Raw genomic sequence first — 23,837 nt, forward strand, 5'->3', positions numbered from 1 at the left:
AGGATCAGACGGACTCATCACACGTCTGACCCTTTGAGAAGTTTGTTGCTGACCCGAGCACCGGAGTGCTCGGCAGGTATTATACCATCACATGTGCACCAACAGGCCTAGAGGTTCCTAGTGACTGCGCAGTCACCCATTGACTATCTCTGTAGGAGTACGGGACATTGGGTGGGGTTCTTGGGACACTGGGTGGGATCACCTAGTGTTTGGGAATCGTCCTGCGAGACGTCACTGTTAGTGTCTCACCGTGAGAGAGACACAGGTTATCATTATTATTCGTTAGTAAAGTCCTTAGTTATATAATCACTGTGTGTGTGGTTTCTGATTGGGTTCCTATGTAGGGTCATTCTACACTTCCATAGAATCCTACACAGGTGGAGGCGCTGAAAGAAGATCTGTTCCAGAGGATTCACCCCAGGCTCTCATTAGCGGAGGCTCCGACCTCCTGTGAGCCTGCAGGTATACGCACCACACCGGTAACACCGCATGTTCTACTCACCCACACTATATATGAGATTGGGTGGGGTGGAATACCCGTTACATAAGCAATCAGTGCAAAAGAAAGAATAAGTTACATTCACTGAACACCAAAAATAGATGAATTAAACTAAGCTGTGGTGGAAAGCTCATTTTATTAATTTGCATAATTATATAACTTTCAGTCATGAGGAAGAATAAGAGGCTTGTTAGGTATTAAATGCCAAAAGGGATAATCTTTTCCACACGGGTGACACAAAAATAATTTGACAGGAGACTTTTAAGGAGCGGATTCCCAGAGGTTTGAGGAGGGTTTTTCCCAGTCTTCCCCCATAATCGATTTCAGGTTGAACGCCTTGAAATATTCCAGACGATGGCTACGAATGTAAACAAATATAAATTAGGGGTGAACCATAACAAATGTTTAAAAAATAAAACTCTTTAAAGCTGCAAAACAGTACATCTTTTTGTTGTTGTTGTAGGATTGAAGCAGGGAGTCTCCACAGCTGAACCCTGTCTCTGGGGACCCCCTGCTTCAGGAGATACCTCCGTAGAGGGTGCCGGAGCAGGTACATGAAGCACAGATTGTAATGTGATGTGTTCATTCTACACGTAACTTTTTTATCTTATATTTGTGCCAACTCTAAGGCCTTGGGCATATTGCCTCGGGCCGCACTGATCAGTGCTCCTGCTCTGCCTCCCCTGCTCAAACTGGAGCTTTTTTGTGTCCTGGCAGGCGAGGCAGTGAGCGCGCTTTGGGGGCGGTGCATAGGCGGGGCGGAGGCGGGGCGGGAGGCGGATCGGAGGCGGGCGGGAGGCAGGGCTAGTCCCTCGCTCCCATTGGATGTGAGCAGTCACTTGACCGCTCCTCCGCTTCCCTGAGCGGCAAATTTTAAATTTGCCTGTCTCTCCAAAATACCTGAGCCTCCGCACGCATGCGGAAGCGGCTGATAAAGCCACGCTGATGACAGATGCAGGGGGTAAGTGCATCTGCTCAGCGTGGCTCAGCACGGCTCAGCAAGGCTCACCCTACTATGTCCCAGGCCTAAAGTGGCATAAACATGTCTGGCTAACAATTACACCACATGTAGAAAACTCTCTTACATTTGAACCTCCATTTGCACTTCCTTTATGATGATACCTCTCCCTCCAATTGCTTCCCATTTGACAAAAAAAAGAAAAGAAATGGTGCTATTTAAGCACTGATTTTGCCCCAGTTTTGTAGTCCGACTTTAGTAAATGCCCCCTTATACTGTGTCTAATGCCAAATTGTGTAACTGTGGTTACATTACCTGGTTATTAATCAATGACTCTGAAGAAGCGTGCTTCCACACTGGTGAAGCATAGAATAACCACAAGATATTTGCATTACAATACTTTCTATGTAATAGTATTTTACAGAAAAATCAGAAATGTAAGTGTGAAGCCTTTCCATGTGGTGTTAAATTGGTATAAGGCTCTGTTAAATAAAAGACTATCATGCCCACGCCATCCACAGAAAAGGCCAACCCTAAACCAACATTTGCCTCATCCTATGTCCAAGCCTTATAAAGTAACTAGGGGGGGAAAGGGGAGCGGAGGGGGGGGGGGAAGGGGAGCGGAGGGGGGGGGGGAAAGGGGAGCGGAGGGGGGGGGGGAGGGGAGCAGAGGGGGGGGGGAAAGGGGAGCGGAGGGGGGAAAGGGGAGCAGAGGGGGGGGAAAGGGGAGCAGAGGGGGGGAAAGGGGAACAGAGGGGGGGAAAGGGGAGCGGAGGGGGGGGGAAAGGGGAACAGAGGGGGGGAAGGGGAGCGGAGGGGGGGAAAGGGGAGAGGAGGGGGGGAAAGGGGAGCGGAGGGGGGAAGGGGGGGCGTTTTGGGGAGCAGAGGGGGGGGAAGCGGAGGGGGGGGAAGGGGGAGCGGAGGGGGGGAAGGGGGAGCGGAGGGGAGGGGGGGGAAGGGGGAGCGGAGGGGGGGAAGGGGGGGAAGGGGGAGCGGAGGGGGGAAGGGGGGGGAAGGGGGAGCGGAGGGGAGGGGGGGGAAGGGGGAGCGGAGGGGAGCGGAGGGGAGGGGGGGAAGGGGGAGCAGAGGGGGGGGAAAGGTGAGCGGAGGGGGGGAAAGGGGAGTGGAGGGGGGGAAGGGGGAGCGGAGGGGGAGCAGATGGGGGGAAGGGGGGGGAAGGGGGGGAGCGGAGGGGAGGGGGGGGAAGGGGGAGCGGAGGGGAGGGGGGGTAGGGGGAGCAGAGGGGAGGGGGGTAGGGGGAGCGGAGGGGAGGGGGGAGGGGGAGCGGAGGGGGGGGAAAGGGGAGCGGAGGGGGGAAAGGGGAGATGGGCGGGGGGAAAGGGGAGTGGGCGGGGGAAAGGGGAGTGGGCGGGGGGAAAGGGGAGTGGGCGGGGGATAGGGGAGTGGGCGGGGGATAGGGGAGTGGGCGGGGGATAGGGGAGTGGGCGGGGGAAGTGGGCGGGGGATAGGGGAGTGTGCGGGGAAAAAGGGGAGTGGGGGAAAGGGGAGTGGGGGAAAGGGGAGCGGAGGGGGGGGAAAGGGGAGCGGAGGGGGGGAAAGGGGAGCGGAGGGGGGGGGAAAGGGGAGCAGAGGGGGGGGGAAGGGGAGAGGAGGGGGGGGAAAGGGGAGCGGAGGGGGGGAAAGGGGAGCGGAGGGGGGGAAGGGGAGTGGGGGGGAGGGGGAGAGGGGGGGAAGGTGGAGTGGGGGGGAAGGGGGAGTGGGGGGAGTGGGGGGAGGGGGAGTGGGGGGGAGGGGAGTGGGGGGGGAAGAGGGAGTGGGGGGGCGGGGGAGTGGGGGGGAAAGGGGAGCGGAGGGGGGGAAAAGGGGAGTGGAGGGGGGGGGGAAAGGGGAGCGGAGGGGGGGTGGGAAAGGGGAGCGGAGGGGGGGTGGGAAAGGGGAGCGGAGGGGGTGGGAAAGGGGAGCGGAGGGGGGGGAAAGGGGAGCGGAGGGGGGGGAGAAAGGGGAGCGGAGGGGGGGGAAAGGGGAGCGGAGGGGGGGAAAGGGGAGCAGAGGGGGGGAAAGGGGAGCGGAGGGGGGGAAAGGGGAGCAGAGAGGGGAAATTGGAGCAGAGAGGGGGGAAAGGGGAGCAGAGGGGGGGGGGGAAGGGGAGCGGAGGGGGGGAAAGGGGAGCGGAGGGGGGGGAAAGGGGAGCGGAGGGGGGGGATAGGGGAGCGGAGGGGGGGATAGGGGAGCGGAGGGGGGGAAAGGGGAGCGGAGGGGGGGAAAGGGGAGCAGAGAGGGGGGAAAGGGGGGGAGCGGAGGGGGGGAAGGGGTGAGCGAGGGAGCGGGGGGGAAAGGGGGAGCGGGGGGGAAGGGGTAACGGAGGGGGAGTGGAGGGGGGGAAGAGGAGGAAGGGGGAGAGGAGGGAGGGGGGGAAGGGGGAGTGGGGGGGAAGGGGAATGGGGGAAAGGGGGAGTGGGGGGGAAGGGGGAATGGGGGAAAGGGGGAGTGGGGGGGGAAGGGGGAGTGGGGGGGAAAGGGGGAGTGGGGTGGAAGGGGGGAGTGGGGAGAGGGAAGGGGAAGTGGGGGGGGAAGGGGGAGTGGGGGGGGAAGGGGGAGTGGGGGGGAAGGTGGAGTGGGGGGGAAGGGGGAGTGGGGGGGAAGGGGGAGTGGGGGGGGAGGGGGAGTGGGGGGGGAAGGGGGAGTGGGGGGGAGGGGGTGTGGGGGGGGAAGGGGGAGTGGGGGGGAAGGGAGAGAGGGGGGGAAGGGAGAGTGGGGGGGAAGGGGAGTGGGGGGGGGAGTGGGGGGAAGGGAGAGTGGGGGGGGAAGGGGGAGTGGGGGGGAAGGGGGAGTGGGGGGGAAGGGGGAGTGGGGGGGAGGGGGAGTGGGGGGGGAGGGGGAGTGGGGGGAGGGGGAGTGGGGGGGAAGGGGGAGTGGGGGGGAAGGGAGAGAGGGGGGGGAGTAGGGAGAGTGGGGGGGGAAGGGAGAGTGGGGGGGAAGGGAGTGTGGGGGGAAGGGGAGAGTGGGGGGAAGGGGGAGTGGGGGGGAAGGGGGAGTGGGGGGGGAAGGGGGAGTGGGGGGGGAAGGGGGAGTGGGGGGGGAAGGGGGAGTGGGGGGGGAAGGGGGAGTGGGGGGGAAGGGGGAGTGGGGGGGGAAGGGGGAGTGGGCGGGGAAAAAGGGGAGTGGGCGGGGAAAAAGGGGAGTGGGCGGGGAAAAAGGGGAGTGGGTGGGGGAAAGGGAAGTGGGCAGGGGAAAGGAGAGTGTGCGGGGGATAGGGAAGTGGGCGAAAGGGGAGTGGGGGAGAAGGGGAGTGGGGGGGGAAAGGGGAGTGGGGGGGGAAAGGGGAGTGGGGGGAAAGGGGAGAGGGGGGGAAAGGGGAGAGGGGGGGAAAGGGAGAGGGGGGGGGAAAGGGGAGAGGGGGGGGGAAAGGGGAGAGGGGGGGAAAGGGGAAAGGGGGGGGGGAAGGGGAGTGGGCAGGGGAAAGGGGAGTGGGCGGGGAAAAAGGGGAGTGGGCGGGGGATAGGGGAGTGGGGGGGGAAAGGGGAGTGGGGGAAAGGGGAGTGGGGGGGAAAGGGGAGTGGGGGGAGGTGGAGTGGGTTGGGGAAGGGGGAGTGGGGGGGAGGGGGTGTGGGGGGGAAGGGGGAGTGGGGGGGAAGGGGGAGTGGGGGGGAAGGGAGAGAGGGGGGGAAGGGGGAGTGGGGGGGGAAGGGGAGTGGGGGGAAGGGAGAGTGGGGGGGAAGGGGGAGTTGGGGGAAGGGGGAGTGGGGGGGGAAGGGGGAGTGGGGGGGAAGGGGGAGTGGGGGGGAGTGGGGGGGAAGGGGGAGTGGGGGGAGGGGGAGTGGGGGGGAGGGGGAGTGGGGGGAGGGGGAGTGGGGGGGGAGGGGGAGTGGGGGGAAGGGGGAGTGGGGGGGAAGGGGGAGTGGGGGGAAGGGAGAGTGGGGGGGAAGGGGGAGTGGGGGGGAAGGGGGAGTGGGGGGGGAAGGGGGAGTGGGGGGAAGGGAAGTGGGTGGGGGAAAGGAGAGTGTGCGGGGGATAGGGGAGTGGGCAGGGGATAGGGGAGTGGGCGAAAGGGGAGTGGGGGAAAGGGGAGTGGGGGGGGGGAAAGGGGAGTGGGGGGGGGAAGGGGAGTGGGGGGGAAAGGGGAGTGGGGGGGAAAGGGGAGAGGGGGGGGGGAAAGGGGAGTGGGCGGGGAAAAGGGGGAGTGGGCGGGGGAAAGGGGAGTGGGCGGGGGAAAGGAGAGTGTGCGGGGGATAGGGGAGTGGGCGGGGGATAGGGGAGTGGGCGGGGGATAGGGGAGTGGGCGAAAGGGGAGTGGGGGAAAGGGGAGTGGGGGAAAGGGGAGTGAGGGGGGAAAGGGGAGTGGGGGGGAAAGGGGAGTGGGGGGAAAGGGGAGAGGGGGGGGAAAGGGGAGAGGGGGGGAAAGGGGAGAGGGGGGGGAAAGGGGAGAGGGGGGGAAAGGGGAGAGGGGGGGGAAAGGGGAGAGGGGGGGGAAAGGGGAGAGGGGGGGGGAAAGGGGAGTGGGGGGAAAGGGGAGTGGGGGGGGAAGTGGAGTGGGGGGGGGGAAAGTGGAGTGGGGGGGGAAAGGGGAGTGGGGGGGGTTGAGAGCAGGGGGCATATGTATTGTCATAATTTATGTATGTGCATGCCCTCTCCCCCCCCGTCCGGGCGTCCGTTCCCCCGCTGTCTCGGTGGCTGGCTGGCCGCTCCCCCTTCTTGGTTCCCCGATGGCTCAGGGCTCGCTCTTCGCTCCCCCGTTCCCCATTCCCCGTGACTCGGGGCTCGCTCCCCCGTTCCCCGTGACTCAGGGCTCGCTCCCCCGTTCCCCGTGACTCGGGGCTCGCTCCCCCGTTCCCTGTGACTCGGGGCTCGCTCCCCCGTTCCCCGTGACTCGGGGCTCGCTCCCCCGTTCCCGTGACTCGCTCCCCCGTGACTCGCTCCCCCGTGACGCGCTCCCCCGTTCACCGTGACGCGCTCCCCCGTGACGCGCTCCCTTGTGACGCGCTCCCCCATTCCCCGTGACGCGCTCCCCCGTTCCCCGTGACGCGCTCCCCCGTTCCCCGTGATGCGCTCCCCCATTCCCCGTGACGCGCTCCCCCGTTCCCCGTGACGCACTCCCCCGTTCCCCATGACGCGCTCCCTCGTTCCCCGTGACGCGCTCCCCCGTTCCCCGTGACGCGCTCCCCCGTTCCCCGTGACGCGCTCCCCGTTCCCCGTGACGCGCTCCCCGTTCCCCGTGATGCGCTCCCCCGTTCCCCGTGATGCGTTCCCCGTGACGCGCTCCCCGTGACGCGCTCCCCCTGACGCGCTCCCCGTGATGCGCTCCCCGTGACGTGCTCCCCCATTCCCCTTGACGCGCTCCCCTGTTCCCCGTGACGCGCTCCCCCGTTCCCCGTGATGCGCTCCCCCGTTCCCCGTGACTCGCTCCCCCGTTCCCTGTGACGCGCTCCCCCCCCCTGCGATCGCTTGGTCCCCTGATGTGTCGGACTGAGGCGCGTGCAGGCGGCGGCAGGAAGCTCGTGCATGTGTGGGCCTGTGTGGGCCTGTGTGGGCCTGGGGCCTGGCTTGTGTGGGCCTGTGGCGCTAGGCTGAAATAGGTGAGTTACTGGGGCCATCAGTTGAGGCGGGACGCGCAATGGTGTGACTTACCTGGGCGGGCGGACGGGGGGGGGGGCGTGAGTGTGTGTTGTGTGTCCTTTGGCCCGTCACTCCGCCTCAGGCCAATGAGAGGCGGGCGGGGCCGGGCGGGCCAAGGGACCAATCAGATTTCCCCTAGGGACAGAGGCCATGCAGACAGGCATACAGTGCTTTCACAAATATAGTATAAGATGTATTCATACTTACAAGTTGGCGCTTTGTCCTTCACTGATATCCTCCTGAGGTATTGGATACAGAGCCTCGTATACTCTTCCAATACCAGAACCATGAATAGCATAGGAATTCATCATATCAACATCAGGTGGAAAATAATGCCACGGAATAAGAGCTGTGCCATGCCATTTCCCCCAGTTTAATGTCGTATCTGCTTCAAATTTCAATTCTAGTTCTTTCTAATGAAAAAGAAAGTAATTGCAATTGTATGCTACATTATACAGAAAATAAAAATACAATTTGTGAGCTCATTCACATGTCTCAGACAGGCCTGCAACCTGCTTTTCCCCATTATCTATTAGCATACAGTGCTTCCACTGCAGCCAAGGATTCTGGGTAATGACATGCAAATGAGCACTCGCAGTGCTACATTACATTCATTAAATAACTATCAGATGTAGCCAGCCTTATTGTTCCTAGTGATAATACAACACATTTGATTATAGTAGAATATAACAGAGCTTCTAAAGGATCCAATGGCAAAGCTGGTGCCCCCTACAGCTATATATCCCAGCATACTGTATCTCACCAAAAAGAACAATGAAGCTGGCTACAGCTACATTGTAAGCTCTTTGGGGCAGGGACTCCTTTTCCATAATGTTACTTTTATGTCTGAAGCGCTTATTCCCATGATCTGTTATTTGTTTTATGTGTTATTTATATGATTGTCACGTGTATTACTGCTGTGAAGCGATACTGTATGTCCATTAATGGCACTATATAAATAATGCCTAGTCACTTGAGAAAGACCTGTTGGTCGAAACGTTGCGTGGCACAATAAATTAGCTTAATTTAGAAAAACGTAGAGCGTTGGATCCTTCTTTTCCTGAGTATCACCCTGGAATATACCTAACAGATACTCCTTGAACCAGCAGCACCGGTAAACTGTACGTATTTATTCATTGTGGAGTGCAGCATACCCTTTTATTTCACTATATAAATAAAGACATACTGTGCATATAATACATTAGGATGGCTTTTCTGGCACAAAATTGGATCAGGGAAATCTAAATTTACATTTTGCATAATCTGCTCAATCAGTAACAAAAATGATATATTTCCCCCCTGTTTTTGGAGCACAGAAATGGACTGCATTTGCTGTACAGTAAATGAAAGGTACTAAACATTAAATGTTTCTGCGCAGCAAAAAAGAAGAAAGGGCATCAAAATAATCCGCCAAGTTTAACTTGGTGTAAACTCCAAAAAGAATAAAGTTACTATGTGAAAATATATTTGGTGCAGATGGGATGTTTCATTATGCAGTAGGGGTTAAAGAAAGGTATTATTTTCACAGTATGGCTATTATACCTTATATTACAGTGGTAATTTATATTCACTAACACTATAAATAAATAAAAAATCCACATCATTCTGTTTTCATTGGGATTAAATCAATCAGGTATTTAACATGACTCAACGTGTCACAAATCATATAAAACCACAAATTATTCATCTTATTTCTGAAGTCTTCTTACATATGACGCACATTTTCTGAAGGTTTGTAATACTTGTTAGCACTGAAAGTTTGATGCAAAAAATAAATGTTAAATATAATCTTAGTACATAGAGCCCCAAAAACCTTTTCTGTTATTTGGGCTTAAGCTACGTTTATAGTGCCGGCTACGGTCGCTGGAAAAATCTAATTGAGATGACTTCCGGCGATCGCGACCAAGCCGTCACACCCCGCTTACTATAAGCGAACAAGACGGCGGCAATGCATTTGTTTTGACGTGATGTTGCGTCGCTGTCACTATAAGCGCAGCCTCATGCTTACTGATAAAGAAGAAAGAAAAGAAGAAGAAATAGAAGCTGTCCCAACATTCACTCTACAAGACCATGTCTCTCTAGCCTAGAGTCTCCTACAAGAATAGGTTCACAATATTTTTCAACTTTCTCAGTAGTTAATAAAGATTACAATAGCAGCTCAGTAAAGAATTCTTAAAGTTCTTCCATCTACATCTGTGACAGGTGTCCTAGTTCGGTTGGAGTTTTGCAGAAATAAGTGATTGCTACTGTATGTGATAACTTACACAGAATGTATTTTTTAGACAAGTTTTTGACAGCTGCACAGTTAAGAACATAACGAAAGATACTGCAGTTGGGTATTATGTTTCAAATGCAGATCACTCCAGAAAGCATCTCAAAATTCAGGTACTCAAATGAATGTTCAAATCCACTCAAAAACAAAAAAATGATAATGCATTTTAGCACCAGATGAAGGGAATTTAAGAAGGTGACTGGATTTTTGACTCTGAGGAAGACAGCATTGCTCTTCAAAGCTTGCATTTAAAATACATTCTGCTAGCCCAAAAAAAGGTATCACCTATTAATGAAGTACAGTACTCACTCGTGCGCAAAAGCAATTGGGCTTACACAGCTACCAGATCAGATTTCTGATCCACTAACATCTCACTTCATATGTGTTTGCCACTTTTTTTTGCATGAGTCTTACCTACTGTATGTATATGGATACTTTCTCACTACAGTATGTCCTTCTAACCATCCCCAATCATGTTCTCATTCTTTAATACATCTTCTAACCCTCTTCATGTTTCTTTGTGTTCCCCCCATTCTCCTGATCTTAATACTCATTGCTTCTCTGCTTCTCTGCGTACAGTAACTCAACACATTTGATGACCAGTACTGCATGACGCGAGGAAGAGAACAAACCTCTGGAAAGCGTGACTAAAAATACATCCTGTTAATTGAATATGTCATTAAAGTATAATTAAGGAAGGGATCGCCTTAACATAATGTATGTTTTTGTAATGGCTTATTTTTACACAGCCCCACTACAACAATAGCCGCAAAACATCCATGTTTTGCATATGTTTCCTTAATCAGTTGTTTTTAAAGTGTTCTAACCGAAAACACACCTGAATAAATTACCTAAAAAGAATGGACACTGATTACTTGGAGTCATTCAAACTGAGATGCCTATTTCCCTTCCCAAGTCATATTATCAACGAGACACTTGGGATGAATTCAGTGCCTCTGAAAGGGAAATCTAATTCCACTGATCTAATCCTTTAACTCTATAATCAATCCTCCTGCATTGGGGCCCTTATGTTTTGAAGGATGAAGCCAGCTTTAAATGAAAGTGTATTCATATTTTAATATCAGAGATTCCCATGATGGCTGCAATATGTCACTAAACTTTCAATATAAACCTCACCATTGCATAACATTTTTGATATATAAAAAAAAAATGGATGTTAAGAGGACAAGCTGCCACTGAAAAGAAATGGGGGAAAAAAATATGCCTGTGTATTTTGCAAGTTCATTTCTTGTTTTTATCAGGCACAAATTGCAGAAGACCATCAGGAGGCTTCTTTCATGCTAAAGGTTAATGATTTTTAGGGAAACTAAACCGGACTGCAAGATTTTTAAGGATTACATTTTTCTTTCTCCAAAAATGGTTAAAAAAAAAATCTGTGTGTGCTGTGCACGCGCATGTTAAGTGAAACTTCTTTGACTTTTGTCACAGAAATTGTATTGGTGATGTTTTAATTAAAAATCAAAATACAATTTCATTGTCAAAACGATATAAATTTGACTTAGAACGCGCGTGCTCGGCACACATCCTCTGTATTTGCTATTTGCACTAAGCGTGAATTCCTCGTGTGTGCGTGTGACTGTGTGTGTGCGTGTGACTGTGCGTGCGTGCGTGTGTGACAGTGTGAGTGTGTGTGTGACGTATGCGTGTGACAGTGTGAGTGTGTGTGTGACGTATGCGTGTGACAGTGTGTGTGTGTGTGTCTGGGAGTGCGTGTGTGTGTGACACACTGGGTGTGGGTGGCTGGTCTGTGCTCCGTGTCCTATTCTCCTCTGGTGCTGCTGCTGCCTATGTGCGATGCACGCCGGAGACCTCTGCTTGTGCACCGGCCTGAGTATTCTCCTGCGCATGCGTTGAGGGGGACGTCCCTCACTGGCTATGGACAGGGCCTCTGCGCATGCGTTGAGGGGGACGGCTGCCGGTGTGAATGTGTATGCGATGGCAGGCGGCGCCGCTGTCAGCGGGCGTGTGGGGGGAGCGGCGGCCGTTAGGAGCATGACGTCATTTCCGTTTCACATTTTCGTCTCCATTAAGGAGTTTTGTTCCATCAAAATTGACTAGGTGCCACTAAAGAAGTTTTACTTCAAAAACAATAAATTGGCATTGTATATTTTTATATGTGGGCTTTACAGAAAGTATATGGTAATGCTAATGATATATGGTATTGTATTGTATGTCTTTATTTATATAGCGCCATAAATGTACATAGCGCTTCACAGTAGTAATACATGTTGTAATCATATAAATAACAAATAATATAAATAACAGGTCATGGGAATAAGTGCTTCAGACATAAAAGTAACATTAAGGAAGAGGAGTCCCTACTCCGAGGAGCTTACAATCTAATTGGTAGGTAGGGTAACATATAGAGACAGTAGGAGGGAAATTTAGTAAGTGCGTCTGCAGGGGGCCAAGCTTTATGTATCGTGTGTCCAGGATTATCCACAGTGCTATTCATATACTTCTTTAAGCAAATGTGTCTTAAGGTGGGTCTTAAAGGTGGATAGAGAGGGTGCTAGTCGGGTATTGAGGGGAAGGGCATTCCAGAGGTGCGGGGCAGAAAGTGAGAAAGGTTTAAGGCGGGAGAGAGCTTTAGATACAAAGGGGGTAGAAAGAAGACATCCATGAGAAGAACGCAAGAGTCGGGATGGTGCATAGCGAGAAATTAGGGCTGAGATGTAAGGAGGGGCAGAAGAGTGTAAAGCTTTAAAAGTGAGGAGGAGAATTGAGTGTGAGATGCGGGATTTGATCAGAAGCCAGGAGAGGGATTTCAGGAGGGGAGACGCGGAGACAGATTTAGGAAAGAGTAGAGTGATTCTGGCAGCAGGGTTTAGGATAGATTGTAGGGGAGACAGGTGAGAGGCAGGAAGGCCGGACAGCAGGAGGTTGCAGTAGTCGAGACGGGAGAGAATGTGAGAGGAGAATGAGAGAGAGGAATCGAGTGTGACTCCTAGGCAGCGTGCTTGGGCTACTGGGTGAATGATCGTAGTTCCAACAGTAATGTGGAAGGAGGTAACAGGGCCAGGTTTGGGAGGAAGTATAAGGAGCTCTGTTTTTGCCATGTTAAGTTTCAGTCGGCGGATGGCCATCCAGGATGATATTCCAGAGAGGCATTCAGAAACTTTGGTCTGTATAGCAGGTGTAAGGTCAGGGGTTGAAAGGTAAATTTGTGTGTCGTCAGCATAGAGGTGATATTTAAACCTAAAAGATGTGATTAGGTCACCTAGAGAGAGTGTGTAAAGAGAAAAGAGAAGGGGTCCCAGCACAGAGCCCTGGGGTACCCCCACAGAGAGATCAATAGAGGAGGATGAGGTGTTAGCAAGAGAGACACTGAAAGTACGATGGGAGAGGTAAGAGGAGAACCAAGATAGAGCTTTGTTACGAATACCAAGAGTATGGAGAATGTGAAGGAGAAGAGGGTGGTCCACGGTGTCAAATGCTGCAGAGAGGTCGAGTAATATGAGCAGAGGGTTTCCTCCTTTGTGTTGCTTTGCCAGGCCTTTACTGCAGCTGTCTTCAGTTGTTGTTTGTTCGTGGGTCTTTCTGCCTTAAGTTTTGTCTTCAGCAAGTGAAATGCATGCTCGATCGGGTTGAGATCAGGTGATTGACTCGGCTATTGCAGAATATTCCACTTCTTTGCCTTAAAAAAACTCCTGGGTTGCTTTCGCAGTATGTTTTGGGTCATTGTCCATCTGTAAAGTGAAGTGCCGTCCAATCAACATCGCTGAATTTGGCTGAATCTGAGCAGACAATATATCCCTATACACTTCAGAATTCATCCGTCTGCTTCTGTCTTCTGTCACATCATCAATTAACACTAGTGACCCAGTAAGCCATGCATGCCCATGCCATCACTCTGCCTCCACCGTGTTTTACAGATGATGGGGTATGCTTCGGATCATGAGCCATTCCAAGCCTTCTCCATACTTTTTTCTTCCCATCATTCTGGTACAGATTGATCTTAGTTTCATCTGTCCAAAGAATGCTGTTCCAGAACTGGGCTGGCTTTTTTAGATATTGTTTGGCAAAATCTAATCTGGCCTTTCTATTCTTGAGGCTTATAAATGAATTGCACCTTGTGGTGAACCCTCTGTATTTGCTCTCGTGAAGTCTTCTCTTTATGGTAGACTTGGATAATGATATGCCTACCTCCTGGAGAGTGTTCTTCACTTGGCTGGATGTTGTGAAGGCGTTTTTCTTTACCATGGATAGGATCCTACGATCATCCACCACTGTTGTCTTCCGTGGACGTCCAGGCCTTTTTGTGTTGCAGAGCTCACCAGTGCGTTTTTTTTCTCTCAGAATGTACCAAACTGTTGATTTGGCCACTCCTACTTGCTATCTCTCTGATGGATTTTCTTTTTTTTTGCAGCCTAAGGATCCCCTGTTTCACTTGCATTGAGAGCTCCTTTGACCGCATGTTGTGGGTTCACAGCAACAGCTTCCAAATGCGAATGCCAAACCTGGAATCAACTCCAAACCTTTTACCTGCTTAATTGATGATGAAATAACAAAGGAATAGCCCACACCTATCCATGAAACAGCTTTTGAGTCAATTGTCCAATTACTTTTCGTCCCTTGAAAAAGAGGGGGCTACATATTAAAGATATGTATTTCTGAAACCCTTCCTCCAATTTGGATGTGAATACCCTCAAATTAAAGCTGATATACTGCACTTTAGGCCCATATTCATTATTTAACTGTAACTTGAATTTATTTTGGTACACAGCCGAAATAACAAAACTTGTATCAGTGTCCAATTATTTCTGGACCTAACTGTATATAAAAAATACACCCATCCCCAATACATATAAAAAAAATATACCCCAACCCTCCCAAAAAATATAACAAATACACCTCCACCCCCCAATACAAATAAAAAATATACCCACCCACCCCCAATACATATAAAAATATACCCCCACCCCTCAATACATATAAAAATCAGACTTACCTTGGGGATGGTCTCAGGTTGGGCCCAGTGGCTGCGGGATGGGGGGTGGGCAGGTGGCTGCGGGTAGGCCAGTGGCTGCAGGAGGGCCGGTGGCTGCGGGATGGGGCTGGGGGTGGGCCTGTGGCTGCGGGAGGGCCGGTGGCTGCGGGTTGGGGGTGGGGCAGTGGTCATTGCTGCAGGGGCTGGTGGTTGTGGGATGGGGGGCGTTGGCTGTGGGGTGGACGTTGCTGCGAGGTGGGGGGCTGGTGGCTGCAAGGGGGCCATTGATGCGCGGGGGCATTGCTGCAGGGGGTGGTATCTGCGGGATTGGAGGGGTGGTAGCTGCAGGATGGGAGGGGCAGTAGGCTGGTTGCTGTGGGGGGACGTTGCTGCGGGGGGGCATTGCTGCAGGGTGTGGTAGCTGCGGGATGGGGGTGGGGTGGTGGCTACGGGGGGAGGGTTACTGTGTGTAGAAGAGAGAGGAGGAGACAGAGGGGGAGAAAGTGTGGGGGCAAGAGACAGGTGGTGAGAGGGTGGGAGGCAAGAGACGGGAGGGTGAGGGGGGGTGAGGGTTTGGATTGCCAAGAACTTCACAATCAAATTCTGGGTTTCCTTAACCAAAAAAAGGTTGAACACCACGGATCTACACAAATAAGGCTTTCTTTATCAGGCAAACATGGGTATTTTTCCCAAATGTGGCTGTACATGAGATTTCAAGTCCTATTTCAGATGCTTTATCTCAGAACTAATATTATCAACATAAAATGTTTCAGGGTGAGTTGTTTTCATGCAAACAGATGCCAGCCCAATTTCTCACTGTGATTGGGTGGCTGCAGCCTTGCTGAATTCATCTCACTGCCAACACCAAACAATCACAGCTAAACTAATGCTTAGCGTTGAATGTTTGTCAGCAGCAACAGCAATGCATATTGATCAGATATTTGCCCTAAACCTTCTGTCTAATCAAAAAATGAAGTATTAATATTCTTCTGGGCAAAGGGAAACATTATTGCCATATATTAAAGGAATACTTCAGTTGGAGACAAGCGTCATTATATATCCTATAATATCTTATGCAGAATAAATTACTTCATTATTCAAAAGATGATGTGGCCGGAGGGGAAAAGTTCAGATGTTTAAAATGGATCCTGTGCTTTATGTAAGAAAATCCATATGATGTGTCTCAAATCTGTATTCTACAGGCCTTTTGATTAATTTGACTGGACAGAATCTGTGAAACAAATTTACAAGGAATCTGCAGATTTTCTTGTATTATTCAAATAAATGGTTCACAATTAACATGACATACAGTATGTTGCCAGCACTAACATAAATGATTAGATAAATTTACCATCCTCGATTACCATAGCAAAAAAAGAAAAAACATTGATAATAAAGCACTGATTTGCAGTAAGCCAACTGTCAGTAGTGTCAAAACGGCAGCATGTGATAATGAAAATCACTCTGAATAATGTTATCAATGCAATTAAAATTATGACCTTGAAAAATTACTTAGCGTATCAATCCTATCACCTTCCCCATTGGCTTTCAATAAGTTTTTTTTTATATCTGACAACACTTCATTATTCATTCAAACATCATCCCCCATGCTCAATAACCTTTTCCTAATATCCATTTTAATCTGCATCTCTTGGCTGTCGGGAATATCATTCGCAAGACATCTACACATCATTGAAATGGCACGAGAAAATATCAGCAATGCTTCCCGATTGCAGAAATATTTACAGCAATCCTGCAGCACAGCAGAATTCAACACTGCATCTCAAAAAGTGTCAGTGTTGGTACTGTAGCATTATTAAAGCCCTGCAGATGCGTCGTACAGACAAGACAACAGCAGGTGTTAAAGCAGCAAGTTGAACATAGAACTTTCCGTTGTTATCTGGACATGGGTATCTGTATTTCATGCTCAGGTACAGTGTTGTTTCTCTGACTGTAACGAACTATGGAAGTTACTGGGCCTTATGCTGCTGTAAATGTTTCACTTAACATGAAGCAAAAAAGTATGATGATGAACAAATAATACAAGCATTGGCCACCTTGCTGCTCCGCCACACCAATAACACCACCTCAATCCAAGCAATACTAAATAAACACTGGTCTTTTTTTTAATATCGCAGAAATAATAAATGATATAAAAGTAAAGTAAATAAAAAGTCACAACATATTCTGACATTAAGAAGATGGTAAGAAAATATAGGCTCAAATGCATATATCTATAATGCATCTAATAAGTATTTGCCGTTTTTTATGTATGGTATATACTGTACAGTATACTGATTTAAAACGTGTACAATATTGTAACAAAGTCACCCAGATTTGCCAGTAATCCCGTGTTCCAGGCACTCTACAGAAGCTCCTCCCAAATAGTGAAGGCTTACCGTATAAAACATTTCATAAATGTGTTATCATCCTATCCATGGATAACTTCCACACAAAGAAATTAGGGCCAGGTAATTACGATTATCCTTGATGTGCGTGTGGCCTGGACTGACAGTGAGTTTTACCCTTTCCTTTATAAAGCTGCCTGGATAACCTGTTTTCCTTCCTTTCTGTATCTTTCTTCTTCCGTCTATTTTTGTACATACTGTATCCAGTCCACAGTGGCCCACTACAGAACTCAGTCAAGCTGTCCCCAGATTTGGGCTACTTTGTCACCCTAATTACCTCGAGTTGTGATGTTGCCAACAAATTTAAGAGAGTTCTGAAAAATGTGGTATGGTTGGCAATACCAGAATCGCTAACAAAAAATCAGCTGTAGTGCGTCTCTGCTACAGTATATGATCTGTTATATGTGTCAGTTTACATCAGTGTATGTCCACGTCAGCATAGATTTACCTTGTCTCAGGGTGCAGGAGGTAGTTGGCTGAGCGATAATGATGGGCGCCAGAAGCTTTAATGGTACAACATCAATCTTTATTTAGTGTCCCCTGACATGGGCACACTTCACTCACAAATACCATCATATTGACTTAGCAGTGTGGATGAGAAAATGTACAACTATCACTCTTTACAGACTTCTTCTCCAATTGCCCACTCAACAGTCCTTCGGAGGTGCATTTACTCGTTACGGTATTGACTTCTTCACTGCACCAGTCCTCCCTCTTTCCTCCATTTCTATGGGGTCCCGCTTACTTTGGGCCCTTGCTTAGATCCTGGCCTGTTCTGTGCAGGATACTCTAAATCTCCAGCCCTGTTTTGGAACTGCCACTTATTCAGGGACTATTGTATGAACACTGTAGATGGGGATCCGCTTGTAGGGCTGACCCCCTGGCATCCTAGGGCCTTCACTGCATAACCCACTGTCGCCTGTCTGTATTCCCTCTCTGGGACCTGCTTGTCTCTTGTGGCCATTGTATAGAAACCAAACTAATAGGGCACTGTCCCTAGCTAAAACACAATAAAAGCGGGCCTGAAATCTTCTAGAACAGTGGGAACATTTCCTCCCAAACCTCTACTGCCGAAGGCCCTGCTCCTCTCGTGCTGGAACCTAACCTTCCAGAACTCTCTCTCCCTCTTTTCTACCTCTTATGACACAGTACTCCTATGTTACCACAGGGTGAAGCTTGGCATTTACTGGTTACCATTAATCCCTTGGAGTACACTAGTAAACCCACAAAGTGGAGGAGGGGGAGGGATTACAATTGAAAAATATATATTTTTACAGCGACCATTCCAAAATATGAAAAAATATTAAAAGGTGTTATCATCAAAATACTGTAAATAATTAATATATTGCACCTTCTATAAGGAGTAGCCTGGGCATAACTACTAGGTTAATACAGTATAAGGACAACATTAATGCTAACCGGGGTTAACAAATTAGCACTCTGCAAATGTGTTTTTGGCATTACAAGCACAAATGGGATTAATATTTTTAATACCTATCTCCCAAGTACTAAATATTGTCTGTAATTTGAATTGCATATGAGTTTTCCAGTGTATAATATAGTAAATACCTGTGACCTGGTTACATCTCATGACTGGTTATTGCCAGTGGGAAGGAAGTGTTAGAAATTGAATGTGGATGATTATTGTTTCACCCCGTGAAGAAGCAGCACAAGGCACTAATGTCCTTTTGAATTACCTCCCTCAAAGCAACACTTATTCAAAGATGGCAGATTCAAGTTTTAGGTAACGGATGAATCATGAGCGATAATAAATCAGTCTTGTTTATCACGTTCACAGTGAGACAATGCCACGTTAAGGTGTCAGTGCCAATGTACTCCATTGTCTACTAAACATAATGCCTTTTGAGATGTTTTTTGTTTGTAATCATTGTGAATGGTTCTGTGATGCGGTACTCACTTTGAAAGCATTTCCAACTCCTGAGAGTAACAGTACCAGGTGCTGCCCGTGCCTAAAAATAAGGTACAGTAAATGTAGAACTGTGATTAAATGATTGGCAATACACAATGCAGACTATTTAAGATCTTTATCACAATACGCAAAAAGAGACCAATGTGTAAAGTTGCGAAGTGCCCATTTCACATAACGAGTAATGAGACTATGCAACTTGTACTGACTGCCAGGCTATAGAATAGACTGCTAGATTATAGAATAGACTGCCAAACTATAGCATAGACTGCTAGACTATAGAATATAGTGCTAGACTATGGAAATTGCAATAACTAGAGAAGTGCCAACTTGACACTTATACCTCCCAAAACACTCCTCTATACAACACGTGGAGAGTGTTGAACACCTGTGAACACCCCTTAGATGCATGCAAAATCAACTACTTTGAAAGTGCAAATTAGTTCATTTGCTAATTAGCTTCTCTCTCTCTGTCTCTAAACGGGCAAATAAATGTACAGTATAAAACCAAACCAGCCTTGGCTGTTTCTGAATGAAAGTGGTATGGGATAAAAGGCTACACTGAAAATAGTAATATATGTTCTGACTCTAGTGATTTATTTTACTCTAGTTTATTAGAAGATTACCCTGATAATGTTTTAGAGGAATGGAACATGTATTCAAATCTGTTTAAAGTAGATAGAATATGAGAGCTAAGAAGGTTTCAACATAGAATTTACATTTTACCAGCACCCCTCCACAAACTGTGTCACATAAGAGAACGATTATATAGATTATGGGTAATAATAGGTTAGGGACTTTCACAATTTAAGACGAAAATCTCTTTTACTACAGAGAAACAATTTTTTCACAATTTGCTAGGTCAGAAAAAGGCAGCACTTATGCATTAAAGATTTTCTAAAACAATGTTTGAAAGCAAATACAGTAATTAACAGCAAAGTCTTAACATGAAAATATTAGAACAGCAAACAATCAAGTGACCCAAAAAAGCAACGTTTTGGTAAGTCATTCCAAAGATGGAATTGGTTATACATTAGGGTGGGGTACCACACTAAAGATTCTGCAATTGGGGTACATGTTTCAGATAAAAAAAGGAAGGGTCTGTGACTATCAGCAAACCAAATTACACATTTGGTAGAGAAATGTTTAATATTAAAATAATTAGTAGATAGAACACGAGTAAGAAAATAATTCAGTTAGAACATGTGTTATTTCCAATTTGGGAAAAGGATATTAGATTATCATAAACCAAAAGGTTCTCCTAAGCAGTTAGGGGCCAAACGTATCCCTTTTATATTAACTGTTTTGTTTTTTTAAGTGTCTATGGTACAATTGTGAAGGAAAGAGCAATAGTGAATGATAAAACCATGACCAATAAAACATTGTAACAAAATGAAGTCATTTAGAACATGCCCGTTCAGCCCATTGGTTCCAATGTAAAACCTCTTGGATTCTGCAGTTTCCGGAACACAAGTGGCAACAGTGCCTAGATTTTCCAAATCACTGGAATAGATCTTAGGTATATGAGGTCCAATTCCTTTCTTCTTTTTTTAGAAACCCTTGAGATACTAATCTTGCCATTCAGGGTTTGGAAGCTTGCCATCCCTGCTGTTGGCTTCTTCTTTAAAATAGAAGCACTCTTTCATAGCCAAATTTATAGAGCATGAACATGGGTATACAGGTGCAACCAGATGTATTGTCGAGATGTATTTGTTTGTGGCTTCCCCGCTGCCAGTCTAATTGTCCGTCAGGATTAACACAATTAGGGTCCCTGATTCTGAATGTTACTCCTGCTCTGTTAATCCTACCGGGCTGCATGAGTCTGTAAGAGCTGCGCAGTGAGAGCAGACAGAAGCGGTCCCTCTCCCTGCACAGCTCTACCAAGCGATCGCAATGTTTTTCTTTTCTTTTAATAGCAAGAACGAAGAGGCCCTGTCAGACAGTTAACTCCTAGGTGAGGAGATGACAGCAAAATCAAAGTTGCTGCACTCAGACTCCTAATATGTAACAATGGTAGAATAGATTGTAGGTGGCTGAGTAGAGGAGAAAACTCCTAAGTTAATTCGTGTATTCAGAAAAGAGGGTGGTGCATATGGAATAAAATTGTTTGCTGATTGCCCTAGTAGACTACAGAACAATCAGCTATCCCCGTTAAGTATAGAGTGAAAAAGTGGGTCAGGGTTAAAATCACTATTTAAGATAACATAAAGATGCAATTATTTGGTATATACTGTTGAATACAGTCACATAAGATCATACTGTAGACGATCAAAGCTGAGTAATAACAATAATAAGTGTTTGTTCTAGTTTTTACGTAGCGCTTTACAGAGACATTTTGCAGGCACAGGTCCCTGCCCCGTGGAGTTTTCAATCTATGTTTTTGGTGCCTGAGGCACAGGGAGATAATGTGACTTGCTCAAGGTCACAAGGAGCCGACACCAGGTATTGAACCATGTTCCCCTGCTTCAAACTCAGTGCCAGTCAGTGTCCTTACTCACTCAGCCACTCCTTCTCGACAACTAAAATACACTGACAAAATGCAAGTCCAGAGTGATACACTGAAACCAAAATATACAGTGTACATCAGTGTTTTGTAATGAATTTTCTGAGCCAAAACCATATGACACATCACACGTGCCAGCATCTTTACTCACTGAGCCACTCCTTCTGGTCAACCGCAGAAGAAAAGGGGTTAAACACAATGTATGCCTTTAGACCACTGGTAGTGAATAAATCATTGCAATACCACTAATATCCCATGTATGCTTATGGATCATTGTTTGTGAACCATAATAATACCCCACTTGTGCTATTAAAATTCTTAAAACAGCAGAAGGTGTTTAAAGCAGGGTAGTGGTACAGCTCCCTAGGAGTAGTTAATGCTGAAGACTCTACTTATGGAAATAATAAATCATATGCATATCCATTGTTGTAGTCCCTTATGGGAATGAATGAGATGGGACACTGGCTTGCTAAAGTGCTATGTGAACTGATACACAGATGGGGTTCAGGAAGATATTATGCCTTACAAAAGGTATACACAACCCATTTGTGGTAATCCGCTAAGTATGCGCTTGCTTAGTAGATGGGCTTAGGAGGTTAATACGCCTTACAGATGGTATATACAGTATACAACCTATCTGTGGTGATCCGCTAGATTTGCGAACCGCTGACTAGATGGTCTCCCATTGTGTAACTCTATGGGGTCCCTTGTGTATACACAGCAGCGAAGTGTGGTCACAGCATAATGGTGAGGAGAGTTTGGTCGACGGTTCACCAGCACATGTGCAGTGCAGGGTGGAGATAAAGCTGGCTATTGCACATCTGTACAATGTTCATCAATAATGAACTTTGCACATCTAGGAGGTGTTCTAAGATGTTTTTAAAAAATCAGGTCTATGCAGGAAAATTGGCTGGATTAAGTTCCAAGAGCCTGGATGGTCCTTGGATGCAGTAAACAAAGGAAAAAACTGGCGCACAGCCAAGAATGGGTCCCAAGAATGTAATAAAATCTTCTCCTTTATTGAACCATCTAAAAAATGGAGGTGATCAACCTCCTACGCGTTTCATGTGAAAACACTTTATCAATGCTCCTTGATAAAGTTTTCACACGAAACGCGTAGGAGGTTGTTCACCTCCATTTTTTAGATGGTTCAATAAAGAAGAAGATTTTATTACATTCTTGGGACCCATTCTTGGCTGTGCGCCAGTTTTTTCTTTTGTTTGTCTGTGAAGATTTGTTTCATCTCATCCTACTTGGCTGCACGCTCATCAGGATTGGGACAAAAGGGGCATCTGTGAGTATCATTCATTACTCTCTTCAGCACTTATTGTGAGTCCAGGATCTATCCTAATGAGGGTTTGACTGGGTTTCACAGCCCTTGTCTTGCTCTTCAGGGTATATTGGTCTGTTTGGGGACTTTACTACAAGCATCAATCAGAATATCTCCCTGTCCCATCCTATTTATCTGTATATTATCCATACTATTATATTGAAAAGATCCAGCGTTTGAGCGCCTTTGTCACTTTTATCCTTGGATGCAGTAAGGCTTTAGTTGCACAGAATTTATTTCCCCCCCAAAAAAAATTGGAGTGATAACTGGGAGGACATTCTCCTGAATCCAATCAGCTTTTAATTGAGCACAAGGTTAGCATTTTGAGTGTTTGATCTTAAACATGTGCAAATGTATGTGTTACCTCCTATTTTTGGGCTTTAGCGAGTAGTTGGGATGGGTAGCTTCTACAGCATCCCAAGATTAAACGCTTCAGCAGGATACATTTTCTCACCACGTGAGACGAGTTTTGAGTCAAACAAGCCACTGGGTCTCATCAGGGGTATTCAATCTTCTGGATCACTAATACTTTGGTGACAAGTTAACCCATAAACAAATTCAGACATGAGCATGAGCTGCGCCAAAAGTGCGGGAATCCAGGCCACACAGTAGGCCACAAAATGAACACTAACACAGGTGCGATGGGAAAGATCTGTCCCAACTGAGATGATTCCCCTCTGGCCAGTACTTTTGACCATAATATGTAGCTTTCCGTGACCAGCTGAGAAGGATGGCAATGGATAATTAACAGAATAAGGAAAGTTAAGCGGCCATCTTGAAGGCACGCCACGTCTCAAGACCCAATATGTTTTTGTTTCAAATATTTTTATTGATTTTTTTCAGCATATGAATATTGACAAAATACATCTGCAGTCAGGTGCAGAAATTCGGCTAACAGTTTCCCCGCATTGAAGACAGAACAGAATAACATAATTTTAGATATAAATCAAAAAGTTCCAATTACAGAGTGACACATAGCCATGAGTCTAACATTCTTCTATCTCGACTAATGCAGAGTATTACATAGCTTTTGAATAACAGTTGAACTTGGTGTGATAGACAGCAACAACAACAGAAAAATGAAGTTAAAACCAGCAGGGAATGTAGGGGGAGGGGGGTAAGCAGGAGGGAGGAGAAGGATTGTAACACCTATCTACCCAGTCCGCCACCCGGCCCAGACAGCAGTCTCGCAGAGTTCTCTTAGCTGATTCTGGTCAATTTTGTTTTGTTCAACCAGAGCAAATAGAAAAGGAAAAACCCTTATCCATCGCTTCTGGGTCTGACCCATCCGGTCGATTCCTGGTACTTGGGTCTCTCTCTTCTCTTCTTACATTTCAAGCCATGGTTCTCACGTTCTGTAGAAATTATCAGTAGACTGTTTCAGAAAGGCCGTCAATTTCTCCATGGTCATATCC

The 23,837-nt window shown here is 48.1% G+C and overlaps 1 protein-coding gene across 3 annotated transcripts in view; it reads right to left on the reverse strand.

Annotated features, from left to right (window-relative positions):
- Window positions 1-626: 626 nt before the first annotated feature.
- C1H4orf33 (chromosome 1 C4orf33 homolog) overlaps window positions 627-23,837 on the reverse strand; it is a 110,191-nt gene continuing 86,980 nt past the window's right edge. For all 3 annotated transcript variants that reach the window (XM_075615413.1, XM_075615398.1, XM_075615406.1), the window contains 3 exons: window positions 18,581-18,632; window positions 7,239-7,444; window positions 627-857 (listed from right to left, as the gene is read on the reverse strand). In XM_075615413.1, coding sequence (XP_075471528.1) covers window positions 761-857; window positions 7,239-7,444; window positions 18,581-18,632 — 355 coding nt within the window. In that variant the 3' untranslated portion in view covers window positions 627-760. The remainder of the gene's footprint in view (window positions 858-7,238; window positions 7,445-18,580; window positions 18,633-23,837) is intronic.

This window comes from Ascaphus truei, chromosome 1 (genome assembly GCF_040206685.1).
Source record: "Ascaphus truei isolate aAscTru1 chromosome 1, aAscTru1.hap1, whole genome shotgun sequence".
NCBI classification, from domain to species: domain Eukaryota; kingdom Metazoa; phylum Chordata; class Amphibia; order Anura; family Ascaphidae; genus Ascaphus; species Ascaphus truei.